Source organism: Anticarsia gemmatalis, chromosome 14 (assembly GCF_050436995.1).
Source record: "Anticarsia gemmatalis isolate Benzon Research Colony breed Stoneville strain chromosome 14, ilAntGemm2 primary, whole genome shotgun sequence".
NCBI lineage: Eukaryota > Metazoa > Arthropoda > Insecta > Lepidoptera > Erebidae > Anticarsia > Anticarsia gemmatalis.
Window position 1 is genome coordinate 10,161,833 of NC_134758.1, and position 18,747 is coordinate 10,180,579.

General features: G+C 34.1%; 2 protein-coding genes across 2 annotated transcripts in view; one reads left to right on the forward strand and one right to left on the reverse strand.

Annotated features, from left to right (window-relative positions):
• Positions 1-851: 851 nt before the first annotated feature.
• Positions 852-8,226, reverse strand: LOC142978458 (lipase member H-A-like). The gene is made up of 4 exons (XM_076122922.1): positions 8,083-8,226; positions 3,049-3,346; positions 1,906-2,102; positions 852-1,334 (listed from the first exon to the last, which is right to left on the reverse strand). The coding sequence occupies exons 1-4, from the start codon at positions 8,168-8,170 to the stop codon at positions 853-855; spliced, it is 1,065 nt and encodes a 354-aa protein (XP_075979037.1). The 5' UTR covers positions 8,171-8,226; the 3' UTR covers position 852.
• A 3,641-nt stretch (positions 8,227-11,867) lies between these two features.
• LOC142978418 (uncharacterized) overlaps positions 11,868-18,747 on the forward strand; it is a 120,820-nt gene continuing 113,940 nt past the window's right edge. Inside the window, exon 1 of the mRNA XM_076122858.1 lies at positions 11,868-12,128. The gene's annotated coding sequence lies outside the window, so the exon portion shown is untranslated. The remainder of the gene's footprint in view (positions 12,129-18,747) is intronic.

Sequence of the window (18,747 nt, forward strand, 5' to 3'; positions counted from 1 at the left end):
TTATAATGAGCAAGAGATGAATTCAAAAGTGGTCACCTTGCTTATGCAATGAATTTTTGTTAATTACGTTAGACCATAATACATGATAATTATTAGGTATTTATATTAGTTCAAAATTGTAATTGGCATAACACTGTTAAAATAGTAAATAATGCAAGTAAAAGTTACCTACTTACGTTTTCAAAAACTTTGTAGGTATTTCGTAGTTGAGGGATAAAGAGTAATTTATTTTTTTCTTGTTTCTTATTTTTTCCTTAATCTCGCTTTACTTGCATAAATATTCAGTTACATATATAATTATTTTAAATTACATATTATACAATAATATTTATTTTATTTATTTGGATTCTGTATTGACAAGAAGTCATCATTAATTAACATCAAGGTGCAAACATTGCCATCTATGTGTTAACCGATAAAATTCTTACTGTCTCTTCTGAGAGCGCCATCTATGATGCAAAACCATTGTCATAAAAAGTTGACATGAAATACCAACATGACATACTATACGTGTAATTAAAAACTATTTAGTTACGTTTAAGCTTAAAAACAACCCTATCAGTTATCAACTAAAACGTTACTTAAATAATTTTGTAAAATAACATTTTGAAATCTATAATATCACACCGATGAGAAATCTAGTCAGTTTTGAAATTATAAAGTGCTGCCATCTAAGAAGTAATTGTTGCATCAGTGACATTGACCAATATTCAAAACTAACTTGTTACTTTAAATGCAACATAGATGGCAGCACATGTAGAAAGTCGCATACGATCGAATATTTATATACGTGTTATATAGCAAAATAAAACGCATAGTATTCAAAACAATTTATTAACACACTTAAAATAATCAGAACAAACCTTTTTTACTTCTTCGAAACAGATTAACATTTTTATCAAAAAAGTCGTTTTCTCTCAACAATCCTTTTTCTCCTGAAAAGTATGGATAATTATTATTGGTCGCTAAATAATAAATGCCTTGTCTACTTACATTCGTATATAGTCCTACAACATTAGTAACTAAAGGTTTATTATCAAAGCAATTTCTATCCCTTGCTTCTTGGACTGAATTACATTTAATAGCTATAAAACTTTTTGGGTTATTTAAAGCGGCGACCCAAAGGGTTAATGATCTAATATGACTACAGAGTACATTGCAAGGCATCCAGAAAATGTCGCCCGGTTGATATTCACCGCCATTGACGTAAAAATTGACATGGCCGATTGGAGCGGCCATGCCGTAGCCATCGATGTTAGTTTCTATGACGTCTACAAAGTCTGCGTCTGATTGATCCAGTCTATCTTCTGGACCTAGGTTTCTGAAGCATGGTCCTGGAATTCGGAATGGCACGTTAAAATTTAGGTTGGGTTTCTACCTAGGGAAAAGTATAAAGATATTAAAATTGATAGAAAAAGGACAAATCTATTTTCGTATTAAATGGAGGATTTCATTTGTAATTTAATAAAAAATCGATTTATTTAGACAGTGTAATATTTATTTCTATTTTTCGAGCTTTACTTTAAACGGTGAGAGGAATACGGCACAATAAATTGAGATCTTAATAGATACATTCATTTCAATTTGGTTTATGGACCCGGCCTACCGTTCCTAGTCTAAGTGGTTTTTCTGTATTTTTGTTATAAACAAACCCTCTTATTCATAAATATGTATGAAGTTATGAAAGGCTTATAAAGAGTTTTGTTTCTTTCACTCCTTAGCGAAATGAAAAAGGGAAAACATATTATAGTAGTTTTTTAAATAAAATAGATTTAGGTATAGTGTGTTTAAATAAGAGGGAAAGTTTTTTGTACAAATATGGTTCCTAAGCCATAATTTCTTTTTGTTCAAAGCAATTGTTATTTTAATTTACCTATATTGACAGAAAACCCCCATTCGACTAACCTGCAGGATCCAGACCCGTAATCCTGGAAATATTCCGACCGGTCAAGAACTGGTAATTCTTAGCTATAAAGCCGGCAGTTTGAGCTCCCAGACTGAGTCCAATGAGAGACAGCTTCTTGGGGTCCAGTCCGTATTTAGTGAGGGTAACTAGCATCTCAGCCGTGTGTTTTCCCACTGTACGCATGTTGCGTGATGCTCTGAAATAAGATATGGAATACTTATAATATAATAAATTTAACTCATTACTGTCCCACTGCTGGGCAAGGGTCTCCTCCTGTAATGAGGGAGGGGTTAGGCCTTGAGTCCACCACGCTGGCCAAGTTCGGGTTGGGGACTTTGCATGCCCTCAATGAATGTATTAAACAAATTTTAGGCATGCAAGGTTTCCTCACGATGTTTTCCTTCACCGTTGGAGCATGTGATAATTATTTCTAATACACACATAACTTCGAAAAGTCATTGGTGTGTTGCCCAGGTTCGAACCTGCGACCACTTGCGTGGGAGGTGTCAACTTATACCACTCGGCTATCACTGCTCCCTTACTTCAGGCAAAATTGTTTTTATAACATTTCTTTTTACTTTGTTCCATTGAATAGATTCCCAACTTTCTCTGGATTCTACGAATCTACTTTTCTTTGTTAAGATTCTTGCCCCTTGCCTTGATCGTTACATAAAAGTTTCACCAATTTTTTTATAATTAATTTACGGTACTATAAATGGTATACGTTGGTATTACAATTTATATTGTTGGCCCCCAACCCGCAATTGACCAGTGTGGTGAACTCAAGACCTAACTACTCCCCCATTACGGGAGGAGATCCTTGCCCAGCAGTGGGACATTAATGGATTTTTGCTCGTTTACAAATTATGAGACAGAGGTGTATGAAATGCACCCACGTTTCGCCATTATCAATTTAATTCCACGTAATAGGGGCGAGTTTATCACCATTTATTGGTTACATTAACAAACACATACTACTAGTGCAAAAAATTCTGACATAAATTAGAACAAACCAACACTTTACCCGACCCAAGAATCGAACCCGAGACCTCATGACCAACAGTCGAATACACTACCCACTACACCACAACCGCAGTCAGACCAAACAAAAACCAATATATATTTTTCAAACGGATACTTACACTGGATACTCAGTCATAGTGAAACTATTTGTATCAAGCAACAACACATTATACCCTAACTTCTTATAAACAGCCCCTAATACCATCGCTGGGAGGTACTTAGGGTGGTCTAAGTAACCCCCAACGTATAACATAGTAGGTCTATCGAAGTCTATGTTAGGGTCTTTGACCAGCTCTTTCATTTGATAGTAGTTGTATATAGATCTTGGTGTTAACATGTTCCCGTTCCGTTGGACTGATATTGTGAGGAGTTTGAAAGCGTTTGCTGACATCGGTTGTTCGATGTTCGTGCCGGGACCTGAAAATTAAGGGAATGAGTTATTATTATTATTTCTTGATTAAAGACAACTTCTGATTATTATAATTATCACTTTGACATTAAGAATTATAATTGTGCAGCAAGGACTTTACAATTACTTAATATCCTTCTAGCCGATATGGTGGTAAAATTATTTAAAACGGTGCAGGACTGTTTATGTGTCTAAGCTCTACTATCAAACTCCTGCTTAAGACGCAAATACTTGCAAACCTTTGCCTTTAATTGAAAAACATAGCTATATTCTTGTTATCTGAAAGAATCCATAAAACTATCAAAATGCTACCGTTTGTGCCAATTATGTTCCAATTTAAAAAAATTTGAAAAATTTATGAAAGACTTTAGGTGTTCGCTTCCATTTCGGTCAGCCGTCAATTTTATGGGCCAAAATAACGAGAATAGCTCTTCTATTTAAACAAGAGTTAGTCAAATTAAGCTCCACCATTATCAAAATAGAGCATGGTCAAGAATCATATCTTTTCCTAGAAGCAATTCGTTCCTTCCGAAAGATAATCATATTGGTATTTTCACGGGCGCGGTGTGTACAAAGGCTTGACTGCAAACAAAGCTTACTTCTTCAGAATTTATCAAAAACCTTCGAGTTATCGAATGACAAACATTAAACCGGTCAAGTGCAAGTTCGACTCGCGCACGAAGGGTTCCGTACTATCATCTGCTGAATTTGAAGCGTCTGCCTGTTACCGTTTTTAATATTGATCAAAAAAATACGAAAATACACGTATATTGTATGGACCCTCTTAATATTTATATTTTTTTCTTATTGATATATTAAATTTGTTGATATAGCGGCAACGGAAATACATTTGTGAAAATTTCAGCTTTGTGGCTCTCACGCTTTATGAGATACAGCCTGGAGACAGACAGACAGACTGCGCAGGCTTAGTAATAGGGTCCCGTCTTACCCTTTGGGTATAGAAGCCTCAAAACGATAAAAAAATTAGCTTGTAGTATGGGAGCCCTTGAACATTTGTTTATTAGAATTAAATTATCTATTTTAAAGTAAATATCTTCTGATTATTTTAAGCCAAGTCTAATTATTGTCGTTACTATAAAAGCCACATTAAATATATTAGATTTTTTGCATTTGTTGTTATAGCGGCAATAGATATTGTTAATAGGGATTATCTGTGAAAATTTCAACTATCTTACTATCACGGTTCATGAGATACAGCCTGGTGAAAGACAGAAAGCGAAGTCTTAGCAACAAGGCCCTGTTTTACGTTCCGATTACGGAATCCTAGAAAGTGTTTTTGTATGACAAATGTTAACTTTGCCTTTTACGAAAAGTCAATATTTTGTGTGTGTCATTGAACGTTTACAAGAATATTACAGAATCATGTGTAAAAGCTAATTCATCATTAGCCTAGCCTTTCTTCCAACTATGCTAGAGACGGCTTCCAGTCTAACCAGATGCAGCTGAATACCAGTATTTTACATGGAACGACTGCTTATCCGTCTCCCAACCCAGTTACCTGGGTTATAACTCGGTAACACTGGTTGCCAGACTTTCAAGCTTCTGACTTCTGCTAACGACTGTCAAAGATCTTTGAAAATGACAGCCGGGACCCACAATTTAACGTGCGTTCTGCAACACGGAAGAACTCGGAATGTATAAAAATAAAAATACCGTTAACTATTAATATGTAAACATTTAATAGGAGAATAATATATTACAATCGAGAAACAAATTAAATTTAATTCAGTCCTAATTTTTTTTTTGTTTGGACTAAAGCACTGGTATTATCATATTGCATGTAAAATGGAACCGTAAAAAAAAACATTATATTAGCGGTTGAAAAAGTGGCAAAACGTTCTTATTTCATATAGGTACCTCCGTCTACACCGTCAAAGTAAGCCCTGATATTATTTCTGTAAGCATTTATTTTTTCGTACTTTTTTAATAACCCACGTCTGTCCTAATTCTGGGCAAGGGTCTCCTTCCCAACGAAAGAAAGGGTAGAGCTTTGAATGTACCATGCGAAATGATTATTAACTTAAACTCAAAAACCAGCACGCCTACTTTTAAATGAAATACAAAAATTAGCTTACAATCAGCCAACAATCCAGAAGGATAGCCTTCCAAAGCTTTGGAACTGTGCATAGCAAACACGCTAACAATCACTTGATACGTAAAAAACACGAAACAAAACATTTTAAAACTCATTTCTTTGTAACTTCAAACTAAACGTCTTAAAACTCCACCAGCTTATGTACAACTGAATTTCAAAAGATAAGTTTAACTTTACCATATATTATTACTAGTAGGTACTCGCGGATCTGCTTGTGCTAATACGGTAGTTGACTAGTCTAACTTGTACCCGTAAAAGGTTCAGCCAAAATACTCACAGTATGTTTTTTTATAAGATTGAAATGAAATGATTGCACACGTGTCCGCCACCCCCTTCTCGACCTCAAATCGCCCGTAAATTATTCTTCCTATAATTTTTACGATATTTTCATCCCATCCCAAAAGGTTTTATCCTGTTACTATTTTCTTGTACTTTTGACCGCTTGCCTATCCTTAACTATCTCAGTGCAAAATTTTCTCCCAATCGGTAAAGTGGTTCCGCATCAAAAGCTTAACAAACAGACCGACTATGACATTCCTAATATTAGTATGGATATGTATGTCGTTATCTATAACTTAATGACAATTAAAGCTTATCTCTATTTATCCATCAGATAAATATTTTGGGCAATTTTAGTGGAACGTATAATTTTTTCCGGTATTTTTGATGATAATATAAATAGCTTATTATGTGAACATCATACAATAATGATATCATGTTATACCGTGTGTCTGAAATTTGAAAAGTCCAATGTTATAGAAGGATAATGTTATAGAGCTATGGGGAGGCCTTTGCCCAGCAGTGGGACGATACAGGCTCATAATAATAATAATGTTACAGGAGGCGAGCTTATTGCTATTTACGGGCACGTTACGGTACTCCGGGCTGCTGTTAGAAAGAAATATTCTAATATAACCAATAGTTCTTTGTAAGACCTCGGAATCGAACCCAAGACCTCACTACCGCTCATTACGAAGTTTTTCGGTTCCGACAAAAACTGCGAGAGTTAGAATATTTCTCAAATATAACAGGGTGATGGAGCAATAGGCTCGCCCCCTATTACATGGGAATAATATTGTAAATGGCAAATCGTGTATGGGTATATACATATAAGGTATTCTAACCTTTAATTTTCAATCGCGATTAAGACCCGTTACATTATAATATTAAATCGTGTATGTATCGTGGTGTATTTCATACTACTATGTTAAACCTTTGGGTATAACAGGCGTGATATTGTGTATATACATTTTTTTTCACTTATATATACACTGTATTCTAAGTATTATTCTAAATATACATTTTTATTACTAACAATATAATTGTTTTTACAAAAATAATAAGTTGAATCTCCGGTCCATGTAAAATTAGACATCATTAATTTATTTTAAAATTATAGGGAAATAGGTCGTTACATTTGACCTTCATAGTTATTTTAGTATATTATGGTCTATTGTTATCACTTAAATTAGTTCTAGTACAATTTTAATCAGATTTTTGGGATTCCGTACCTAAAGGGATATTATTAAGATTTGTCTGTCTGTTGCCAGCCTGTATCTCATGAAGCGTGATAGTTAAACTGTTGAAAATGTTCACTAATGATGTATATTTGTTGCCGCTATAACAAGAAATATTAAAAAGCAAATTAAAAAAGTTATTAAGGTGACTCCCATGCAACAAATTCAGAAATCGGGCATATGTGAGTCAGTCACCTTTGAGTTATATATGTACCTTTATTTAGATAATGATTCGCAGCCCTTCGTCAGCAACTCCAATTCGAACTTGACGGTTTTTATTCTACATTTTTTAATTTTTAACTAAATTATACATACCGTGAGCTCTGACTATTTTTAAATAGACTGTTATTAAATGAAGCCTCATTCAATATTTTTTTCATCTATTTTTTTTTATTAACCTACATATACTGTCCCATTGTTGGGCAAAGGTCTCCCCCAAACTCTATCCATTTGGGGGGTTTGGACCATATCCCGCCACGCTGGTCCAATGCGGGTTGGCGGGGGGCCAGAGCCTCATTCGTTAATCAGCAGGGTGTACCGCGAGCAGGTGAGGTTGGCTTGGGGTCCTAGGATAGTATTGGACCCCCATACACCCCATCTATTTATGTAAGTTATAAAAAATATTTACTTATTTAGAAGTATACAATTAAGTATGTTTATCAGGTATCTGGTGACTATACAGGCTCAAATTACTTTGGAATTATATGACCGTGTGTGAGTTGTCCAAAATTACTTATTATTTATATAATGCCAGCCTAGACTTTCTTCCAACTATGTTGGAGTTGGCTTTCAATCTTAACGGATGCAGCTGAATCTCAGCATTTAACATGAAGCCAATGCCTATTAGACTTCCATAACCCAATTACCTAAAATTCAATACTCTTCGGTAAGACTGGTCGTCGGTGCTTCAAGCTTCTAATTACTGGTAACGACTGTCAAAGATTTTTGAATTTTGAATACATATATAGTAGTTCAGTATTATTTTATCGTTTTTATTTTTAAAGTCGCCCCCTAAGGGGTATATATAAGGGACGAAAGTTAACTTTTATTTTATCTAGCTTATACGCGTATGGTTTCTAGTATAGTAGGTATGTAATTAACATAAACTTACAATCATCCAGTTTTATCAACTCCTCATTGATATCTTCACATAAAACAGTTAAGACACAAAACAAATAAATGTAAATTAAATGAAACATTGTTACACTTCCCACTATTATCTACCAACTGAGTGAAAACTGCTGCAAAACAGTAAACTTTTACTGCAAGTCATTCGAATATCTATCACATATTGTACATATTGGACATTTCTGCGTAATGTATGAGGGTTTTTTTGTATGAAATAATCAGAGGGTGTTGTGGTTTTTGAATGTTACTTTTTAGGCTTTTCAGCTGTTTGTTGCAGGATTATTGTGTGATAGTATACAGTGATATATTTGTATAAGCTGGCACTTTCCAAGTGGGCGACCGTTCGAACCCGAAGCAACACACCAATGACTTCGAAGTTATGTGCATGCAAAGTCCCCTATCCACTTGGCCAGCGTGGGACAGTTACGGGGATAAAAACAGCAATTAAAAGTATAATGAGTTTAATTTTGAATAACTCGACTTTAAATGTTATTTTTTTCTTTTTACCTAAAAAGTGATTCTGCACAGCCTCAATAGTCCAAAGTCAGCCGTTGAGAGAAGCAGATTACGAGGTCCTAGGTATTTTTGATTCCTTGTCCAGTACTGTAGGGTTTTTGGGTTGATTACAGATATTTATCAGCAGCAGGAAATTAGAGTGACAGAGCCTTATTTCGTAGATAAAAATAAATATAAACAACCCTAATTCTTTGCAATGATCTAATACATTCTCCCCGCATAGTTGACACAAGCCCGCATATTACATAAATAGTTTAAATCACTGTTTTGTCAAACATTGTTGCTAACTTAACTTTCTAATTCAATTATAGACCAACAACTTAGTGTAGAGCCTAGTACGCAAGTCGCAAGGTTCGCGGCTGTCTTTTAGGTATACAAAACTCAGAATTAAGAACCTCATTGATCTGCAAGCTTATGACAATGTAGTCGATGGCAGCCAGTTCGATGGCTACTTTATTTGGGAAATGCTGAGAATTCTCAATTATAATTTAGATAAATTGTGCATGCTTAGGCTCTTTGCTAAGCGTTCGCTGTAACATGACTAACAAATACTGCTAGTGGTTTCGGGTTCGAATCCCGGGTCAAGTGAAGGCTGGTTCCTAAGTTTTCCTGTAAAAACTAGGCTATCATGGTCATATGACCAGAGAATATGATGTGTTTACCTTTGGCTTCAGTAAAAGTAATCTATCTTTTCAATAAAACTCGATGTTAGCTGGTTGTATGAATATTAAAACGCCTGAATTATTTTGTATCAATTCATGTAGAGATATGAATTGTTGCGGCAGTAAAAAAGTAAGGAGCATGCCATTATTATTTTTAAAACATGCCTCTTGAGTTGTTACGATTCATTACGTAATATAAACTTTAAAAATAAAGTTAAGATGGATGGAACTGGGGTTAAAAGCTGGATAAAAGTAGGTACCTATATTTAATATTCCTCAGGCCAAGAAAAAAGGAAACCTATGTTTTTTTTTATAAATTGACAACGCCTGCATTAAGAATTGCTCTTATGTCGCGGGGACTTTTACAAACATACAAACAACTGACACAAAGTAGAATCAGGCCCAATGATAGCGGCGTGACGACCTAAACTGCGCTATGAAGGCAATGTTCTCTATATAAGTAACTCTTATATTTTATTTTTAGTTAACTTTAGTATATTTATTTGTAGGAAAAGGAAAATCTTTTTACCGTTTTGAGCATATTACATACACGCAGAAATGAGACATTTTTCATTATATGTCAAGTTTATGTAGAGCGGAAGTTTATCTGTACGGCTGCAATATTCTTAAATTATAATGAATAATATGTAAAACCTTAAATCATCACCAAAAATAGCCTGAATTCTTGACGACATTGAAACGCATTTAAATTTGTATGCGACACTATGTTGCATCTGTTAACCGTGCTCCAATATAATTCAAGGTAATATGTATATTGCTACACGTCTATATCTATATTAATAAGTTAGTATTTAAATTATGTGTGTGTCTCTTTAGTATGTTATCTCAAAAACTGCAGGACTGATTGGAATGTATTGTTTGGCAAAATAAATTTAGGAAAATTTGGAAGAGTTAGATTGTTTCTTATAGTCCAACAACTAAGTAGAACTTTGTACCATTCTTCCACCATCCACGAACCTTGAAGGTAATCCAAAATTCAGAATTTAGAACATGAGTGACTAACCCCCGGTTTGTAAGTACATTTAGCGGTAGTTTATGTATTCATTAGCGTTTTTTTTTTTATATGACATTTAACGCTATTGAATAGATAAACTACCGCTACATCTCTGGTGGACTTTTTGGAAATACTGAGAATTTCCAAAATTCTAATATAATATCTCTAAATCTATATCTATCTATCGTTCACACCAAGGCTCTCTAGTGAGTTGTTGAATTATGCTTCATTGTGCAATTCTAAAAAATATAAACAGACAGACTTTATGAGTCTATAAAATGTCAATTAATACTTTTTCGTTTTCTTCGTGAAAAGAGCAAAAAAAATGTCTCACTACTAAGATGTTGAATTATGATACTCTCAAATTTTTCAAGAGTAGTTCTGTTTTTTCGTGGAAACCGCAACACAATCTGTTAAGTAGTTTTCAAGATTATGCGAAAAAGACAAACAGACGCAGCGGAAGATCGTTTTTCAATATGTATTAAGTAAGTCATAGATATTATATATTTACCGGAAAGGTGGCCACATTTTATCTCAATAAGGTATTATTTACACGTCAGTTGAAAAGACCTTTAGACGGCCTTGGCATTCCCAACAATAATTGCAACCTTTGAGAAGTGAAGTAAAGCAATCATATAATTGCTTTAGATTACTTATAGTAATGTTATGAATCTTTCTTTGTTTCGTAAATAATAAAAGCTGATGTTTTAGCGTATAATAATATGGTTTAATGGAAATGATTCAGACTTCAGTACAACATAGGTACATACTTTCATACTAATGTTATAAATGCGAGAGTCGTTTTATCTGCTAAGCTTTCGCGGCTAAATTGCAGAACCAATTTTGATACAATTGAGTTTGGAGTATTGAGCTGGGATTAATCTATACTAATCTATACTAATATTATAAAGCTGAAGAGTTTGTTTGTTTGAACGCGCTAATTTGAACGCGCTAATCTCAGGAACTACTGGTCCGATTTGAAAAATTCTTTCACTGTTAGATAGCCCATCTATCGAGGAAGGCTATAGGCTATATATCATCACGCTACGACCATTAGGAGCGGAGTAGTAACGAAAAATGTTACAAAAACGGGGAAAATGATGACTCATTCTCTCTTACGTGACGCAAGCGAAGTTGCGCGGGTCAGCTAGTAAACTATATAAGAAATTAGGTGTCTGCTGTCCAGAAAAACAATCTTACTCAGGTGGAAACTTTTTATAAAGATACTTTAAAAATGAGATCTTCATCTTTCCCTTAAGATTCTGATAAAAGGCAACCCATCGAGTGGCAGAATACAACAAATGTACTTAACTTACTGATTTTTTGACGGCTAGCGAAAGCAATTTGTTGTTGCCACAAAATATTGTATGTTTAGAAAAAAAAGGTTCTATACTGATCTGTGTATTCAAAGGTAAGTATGTAATAGTATGAAAAAATATTTTTTGCTATCAAGGATCAAACATTGTTTTTTTCTCTAAAGCGTAGCGTACGCCAAACAAGCCGTACAGCCTTCTTTTCCATTTATTTCCTATTTCGGTGCCTTCTCCCACTATTCGCTGAGAAAATGGCGGCGTCCATAGTCAGTGCAGCGCGCGACAACAACGCGGGCGCATGCCGCGCGACCGACGTTCCAAATTAAAAAGAACGAAATCCGAAACAGTGCTCTGTGGTGATCGAAAATTAAAAAATCATAAATTTTGTTTGTTAATCTGTGTTCAGTGCTTCTAAATACGTTTGATTATTGTTCTTTTTTTATTATTTAATGGTTTTAAGCGTGGACTAGTGAGGCCTATTGTTGTCTTTGTTGACCATCTGTCAAAATAAACGGATATCAAGGTAAGCCGATTGATTTCCGAAACTGGCCATTCTTTTGTCTTTCTTTAAGTTTTATAGTTTTAAATATTCAAAACGAGTATTCGTTTCGTTAGATATAAGATCTGTTTATGTGTTTATTGCAAAAGTTTTGCGTATGAACGTGTTATTTGTGTTAAAACTAGCATCGTAACAAAGTTAATGCGAGATTGTAAATTATAAGAAAATTGCCTCGTTTTAAAGATTTTCGTACGTTATGTCAGATGTTAAATTTATCAAAACATGTTTGATGTTTATATGTGAAATACTCATTAAAACATTCGGGTCACGGACTGTTTTCATCATACATTACAGAAATGTTTGAAAAATCTCCGAGAACTGCCCACGTCTGTTACGCCCTTTCGGTTTAAAGCAGCTTCAAGCCCCAGAGAATTAGAAATCTATACTTTCGTACTAACATTTTAAAGTGAGTTTGTTTGTCCTTCTTTTACCCCAAAACTGCTAAACACATTTTGATAAAACTTGACAGAATGACAGATTATACCCTAGAAAAGATCATAAGGTACATTTTATCGTAAGCAAAGCCGCGGTCATAACTTAGCTATCTATAAACAGATATATATCCTTTCAAGCTCTACGTAAATGGTATCGGTTACGTTGTATCGAAATATCGAATAAGGCAATCACATTTCGTAATTAATGTATGTCATTATGTTTCGTATACTTAACTTGGTCATTTTGTTCTGACCCACTGGTTTTTATGTGTAATGTGGATAAATTATGCTGAAAATTTAAAAATATATTTAAAAAAATAGTGGTTAATATCGTTAAGTATGTAAAATCATGTCAAGTATACTTTGACCTGAAAGTTTGTATATTGATTACTGATTGATATATACCAGAAAGTACCAGATTTTTAGTGTCCTCTTAAAGAATTACCTAGTATAATATTGACTAATACAACTAATAAATCTCTCATACTACAATCAATAGTCATCTATGAGGATAATCCGAGCCTACCGTGGATATCTCCAAACTCCGGTTTGCTACTAAGCTTTGCTACTAAGAAAAACCCAAGTTTACTTCGGCTTCCTCAAGAAAAGCCGCTGTAATCCGCATACATTACCAAATTATGATTCAGAAATATTGTTTTTAGACCAAGATACTCGAAAACCTTAGTAAAGGTTGCTTTAAATAGCACCCACGATTCGCTGATAAGTTTTGGTCGTTACCAAACTCCGATCAACTAATGTGTCTACCCGAAATACATCAAATCCCATGAAAATTGATTTAACCCCATAACATGGTTCCCATAACAACCCCATGCTTTACTCGTCTCAAGAATCGAACCAGTGACCTTCAGATTCACAGTCACCATAAGTATCACCTCACATGACCCGAGAATCAAACCAGTGACCTTGTAATCCAATTCTCAGTAACTACCAAAAATATTTACGAAACAAAATAATTTTTTGATACACATTTGCGTAAAGAATAAACGTCAAGCATTATTAATTACTCTTTTACTAATTACTTTATGCACTTGTAAAACACTGGCTCAAGATTACTTAATCCTTGTCTATAACATTGCATTCTTGATACTTGTTGCGCTACAGCTGCGATTGTAGTTTTGATACTTTAAAACGTGGCCTTAAGTATTAGATTTCTTAATTCTTAATAGTGCGGATTATTAGATTGATATGTAGATACGTATGCAATTTTAATTAAACTTCTTACAGTTGGTATTACGCCTGAAAAAATAAGCAAATTAGTATGTTTCTCAACTCAATCCAATTTTTTTCCATACTTTATTTAGCCGTGCTAACTTACCTAGCCGGATAGATTTTTCAGTCTGGTTAGCCCTAGTGTTTTGGTAGTTTTGGTCGCATAATGGAGCCTTCCTTGGTATGGAGACGATTTTCCAAGTCATAAACGGATCCACAGATCAAGCTAGGATAAAGGGTTCATACCCCTTCTTAAAATTTATCTTGCTCATCTAAGATCTTGGATTTATTACTATTTATATTATATAGCTGACCCACGCAACTTCGCTTGCGTCACATACGAGAGAATAGGTCTAAATTTTCCCTGCATAACATTTTTTGCTGGTAATCTGCTCCTATTGGTCGTAGCGCGATGATGTATAGCCTATAGCCTTCCTCGATAAATGGGCTATCCAACGCTGAAAGAATTTTTCAAATCGGGCCAGTAGTTCCTGGGATTAGCGAGTTCAAACAAACAAACTTTTCAGCTTTATAATATTAAGTATAGATTAAGTATAGATTTACTTGGATCTACTTACCAGTTTCTAGATGCTTCCGATAGTACATAGATCCGTTTCGAGAAGCATGCTCTTTAAACATTTTCTTATCATCTCCGTGATAAGTCTAAATTTTACTCTATTTTCTAACAATTCTGCAAGATTTTCAATACGTAAGGAATGCAGTTACCTTTACAACAGTTAAATAGTTTCAATAATAAGCAAACGATTGACGTGAGTGTGTAGGCTGACTTCCTCTTCACATTTCTTAGTATTCCTTAATTTCTGCAGAGGTGTTAACGCAAACACTATTATTTACGTGTAATTTGCTTTACAATGTACCATTCTTATGTATTTGCGTCAATAAACATAGTTCTTTGTGCATTTTTTAGGTTTTAGAACATTGTTGGTTACTCTATCACTTTATTATAGCTACATACCTAGCATAAAGTTAAGTAGTTTTACGCTGTCTGTCCCTATATATATGCATACATCTTTAAAACGATCGTATTTGATGCCATCTTCTTTTCTTTAGATAAAGTCATTCTAGAGGAAAGTGTGTAAAAACTTGCAATTTGTTTTTGAAAAATAAAGGCAAAAGCCGGAGCGGGCTGCTAGTTATAGAATAAAGTCCCCTTGCCTCATTTGTCTATTCGCGATGAACTAAAAATCTATGAACAGATTTTGAAATAGTTCTCAATAATAGAACAATTTCCGAGTAAGGTTATAGTGTGAATTATGTAAAGGTTTACAGCAAAATAACTTTAATCTAGGTGAAACCTGTGCGGGCCGGGGCTTAATAAATAACAGCTGTAAATTCTAGTAATTTGTACGATCATGACTTTGAGATTATAAATTGGTTAAAGTATTCGGTTTTTCCGCTGGGAAATTCTCACTAGGTTAGCAGGTAAACGGCAATTGAAAGCCTCCTTCGAGTTGGAGAAATCTCGTCGATCAATACTTGTTTATTTACAACATACTTTTGGCTTCAATTTCGTCCACGCTGGAAGATTTTCATTGTCTGGCATAGTGACTACTCCTTATTTAAGAACTGTCTGACCTGTATGACAAGAAGTATAGAAGCTTATGAAGCAAGGATGCCTTTATCACCTTTATAAGCAAGGATCGTAGCAAGTATTCTTTGGTCCCAGAAACTCCTCGGTAGCGTCCCTTCGTCCCATGGACAAGAAATGTCATAGATAAAGCCTTTACTCTCTAATTATTTTGTAAGGGTATCGTTTCTTTCGAAGGCCAGTCCCGAAAGGTGTTATAACCCAGGTAACTGGGTTGTAGAGGTCAGATAGACATTCGGTCTATGTAAAACACTGGTATCGAGCTCCATCCGGTGACATTGTAAGCCGACTCCAACATAGTTTGGAACAAAGGCTAAGCTAGTAGTATCGTTTCTTTCGAAGATGGTTCCGATCAATTGTCAATTCTATCTTGTAAGCGTCCTTCCAAAGACTCAGAACTCAAAACTGCACCCACCTTGTTACCACCGAAGTCTTTCAACCTTCAAACTTTTACTATTTCAAGTACAATAGTAAAAAGTTTAGCTTATCATTAAATCTACGCACATTACACACTCAGGATAAATCACTGTGTATTGCAGTCAAGGTCTAATCAGTCAGCCTCTCTCTGATCAATTAGATAAAATCTAATGGAATTTGCATAGAAAGTATGCATTGTTTTGTCTGTTTAACGTGATTCATGAGTAGGTTTACGGTTTTTTAAAACTGTTTTGATTGATCGATGGCTTTGAGCACTAAATATGTAGTTTACGATGAAGCGTAAACAAGCTTTGAACCATTCACACTGATTATGATTTCCCAAATGAGATCTTAATAACGAGTAATGAGTTTCAGATATCTCATAATTATGCAGATATTTTGACTTTAATTCAACATTTGCTGTTTCTTTATCTGGCAAATGATTTGAAACGTCCTCATCACCTGTGAAACAAAACAAGCCCGTTTCAAAAGACGAAAGTGTGTTTGAATTTGATAGAATAAATCAAGATACAAACTTTTATGATGAAAAAAACTATACATTCTATGAGATCTTAAATTTTTGATGAAGAAGTCTGCAACCTACATGGCATCTTTGACTCACTGCTTCGTGAGTCCCTTTCAACCTCATACATAATTACATAATTATTGAATTGTATTGTGTTAGATGCAACTGAAAAACAAAAGCACTATAATAATTTCCTCCCAACGAAACCCAATACTACTTCAAAACTCACAAACCAAACCGATCACAAATGATTATTCAAACAAGACAGAAATGAGTGAGTTGTAGAAACAATCGTAACCATCACGCACTACGGTTACCGTTGGTTACCAGTGACCAGCGTCACGGGTCGACGGCCAGACATCTGGCCGACACCTGCTTACTAGGGTGTGTTGGACAATTTTTGGGGATTCTATAGCCTTAATTATAAATGAAAACCAGTAATGTGCCGCTATTTGGCAGGGGTAGCCTTAATTAATGAGAGAGGGAACTAGAAGTGTTTGGCTGCCCTAGTACAAGTTATGGGTGTTTACATAACGCCGACATGTGTATGTAGCTTAAAGAAAAAAACGTGTTCCATTGTAAATAAATAAATATTTCTAATTATCGATCTTTTTATGTAATTCTGCTTCTAATAAAAACTAACCTTAAATTTTGAAAATATACATATAATAATATGTCTCATGTCTCAGTCTCGTGTGATATTGTCTTCTCCGTGTATTATGTGTACGAAATTAAAATAGGGTATGGTTATAATCGCCCTTTTCCACACACGAATTGCTTTTCGAAAAACTATGTTAAACTTCCTGACTTGAAGATTCAAATCCAGTAACAGTAAGTTATTAAATAAATAACAGATTCACTTGCTATTTTGTACAGAATCTTGTAATTCGTATTGACTCTACAACTTTATTTGATAGTAATACCACATGGTTATAAATTATTATATAAACCTGAGGTATTCATGTTATTTAAATATTTAAACGATGACACGGATAACACGTGCGTATTTATAATATATAATAATATGTTGGAACTAACTAGTTTCGAAATAAACCCGAATTTTAAGAATACGATAGTGTGATTTACCGAATCGCAGATATGATACACAAATCTTGCATAATTGATATTGTTTATTTGTTAATAGCGACAGAATTATTCTCTGAATAATAATTGCGAATTTGTTTATAGAAGGTTGCTATTTACAGTAAAAAAAGAAATTGTTATACATGAGTGGAGAAAATGCACATTAAGCAAGGTGGGATGTTCTTTAGTGAAATCAGTTAGAAATATACAGACTCCTATAATACAGGAGGTAGTTTTTATATATTTTTATCTGGTGGTCAATCAAATAAATCTACGGTCTAAACAGAGTTGTATAAAATAGCTTACCCAGTACTTGTTTTATAGCTCTCTAAATTCCAAAAAACTAGATTTAAGATCAATATCTAAATAATCCTAAAACTCCTTTATGACATAAAACCCCATATAAGATGAAATCATACATTTAACACAACGGAGGCGTCAATTTCGTAATTTGGCCGACTCGAGCACCAAACCGGTTGGTCAGCGAAAGTATTACGTAAGCATGAGATCACTGAACACAAGGAGGTAGGTTTTTGCATTGCAAATGAATGGCAAAGAGGTTAAATGTAGACCTCCGTGAGTGAAAAAAAAGTAATAAAATCACTGTCATGGTCTGTGCCGTCAAAAAGATATATTTTTTGTATGAACAGAGCTTGATTTTAATTAAATTATGGTCGTTTTTCACTTGAAATATTATGTTTTTGCTATTCTAAAAATGCTTTTTCGGATGGATGCTTTACACGGTATAATATATTATTTATTACGTAAGTAATAATATGAATATAATAAATCAGTGTTATTTACACGAGGCAACTGTTTTTGCTAATAAGTCTAAAGTAAACAACAAACAAGTAATAAGTTTAACATTTAAGAATTTATTGTAACTTCTCTATCGCATTAGTCTTTGTGACTGTAATGAAGATGTAAATGTGTGATAAACAAATACATTTCCATTAAGAAATGATATTTATGTACCAAAATCGAAATGAATTCTAAATTAAGAACCCAAAACAAAAAAAAATACTTTCTTTCCTCTTTTAAAATAGAAACAAATAAGACAAATGCTCTCATTCATAAACACACTATAAACCTATGTTAGTTAAAACAGTACTAAAATATGTTTTCTATTTTTCATTTCACTAAGAGAGAAAAAAACAAAACTCTTTATACGCCTTTCATAATTTTATATATTTTTATGAATAAGAGGGTAAATCTATGCTAAAAAAATAATAACCAAACATTACTAGTTCAAAATAAATTCAAAATTAATGAATCATCAATTTA

Bases quoted from the DNA above. Each gene is read 5' to 3' on its own strand.
- LOC142978458 (XM_076122922.1), bottom strand. From the start codon at position 8,170: ATGTTTCATTTAATTTACATTTATTTGTTTTGTGTCTTAACTGTTTTA. The intron at 3,347-8,082 runs GTAAGTTTATGT...CTTAATTTTCAG, and splicing joins GTTGATAAAACTGGATGATT to GTCCCGGCACGAACATCGAA. The intron at 1,335-1,905 runs GTTAGTCGAATG...TCCGAATTCCAG, and splicing joins TACGGGTCTGGATCCTGCAG to GACCATGCTTCAGAAACCTA.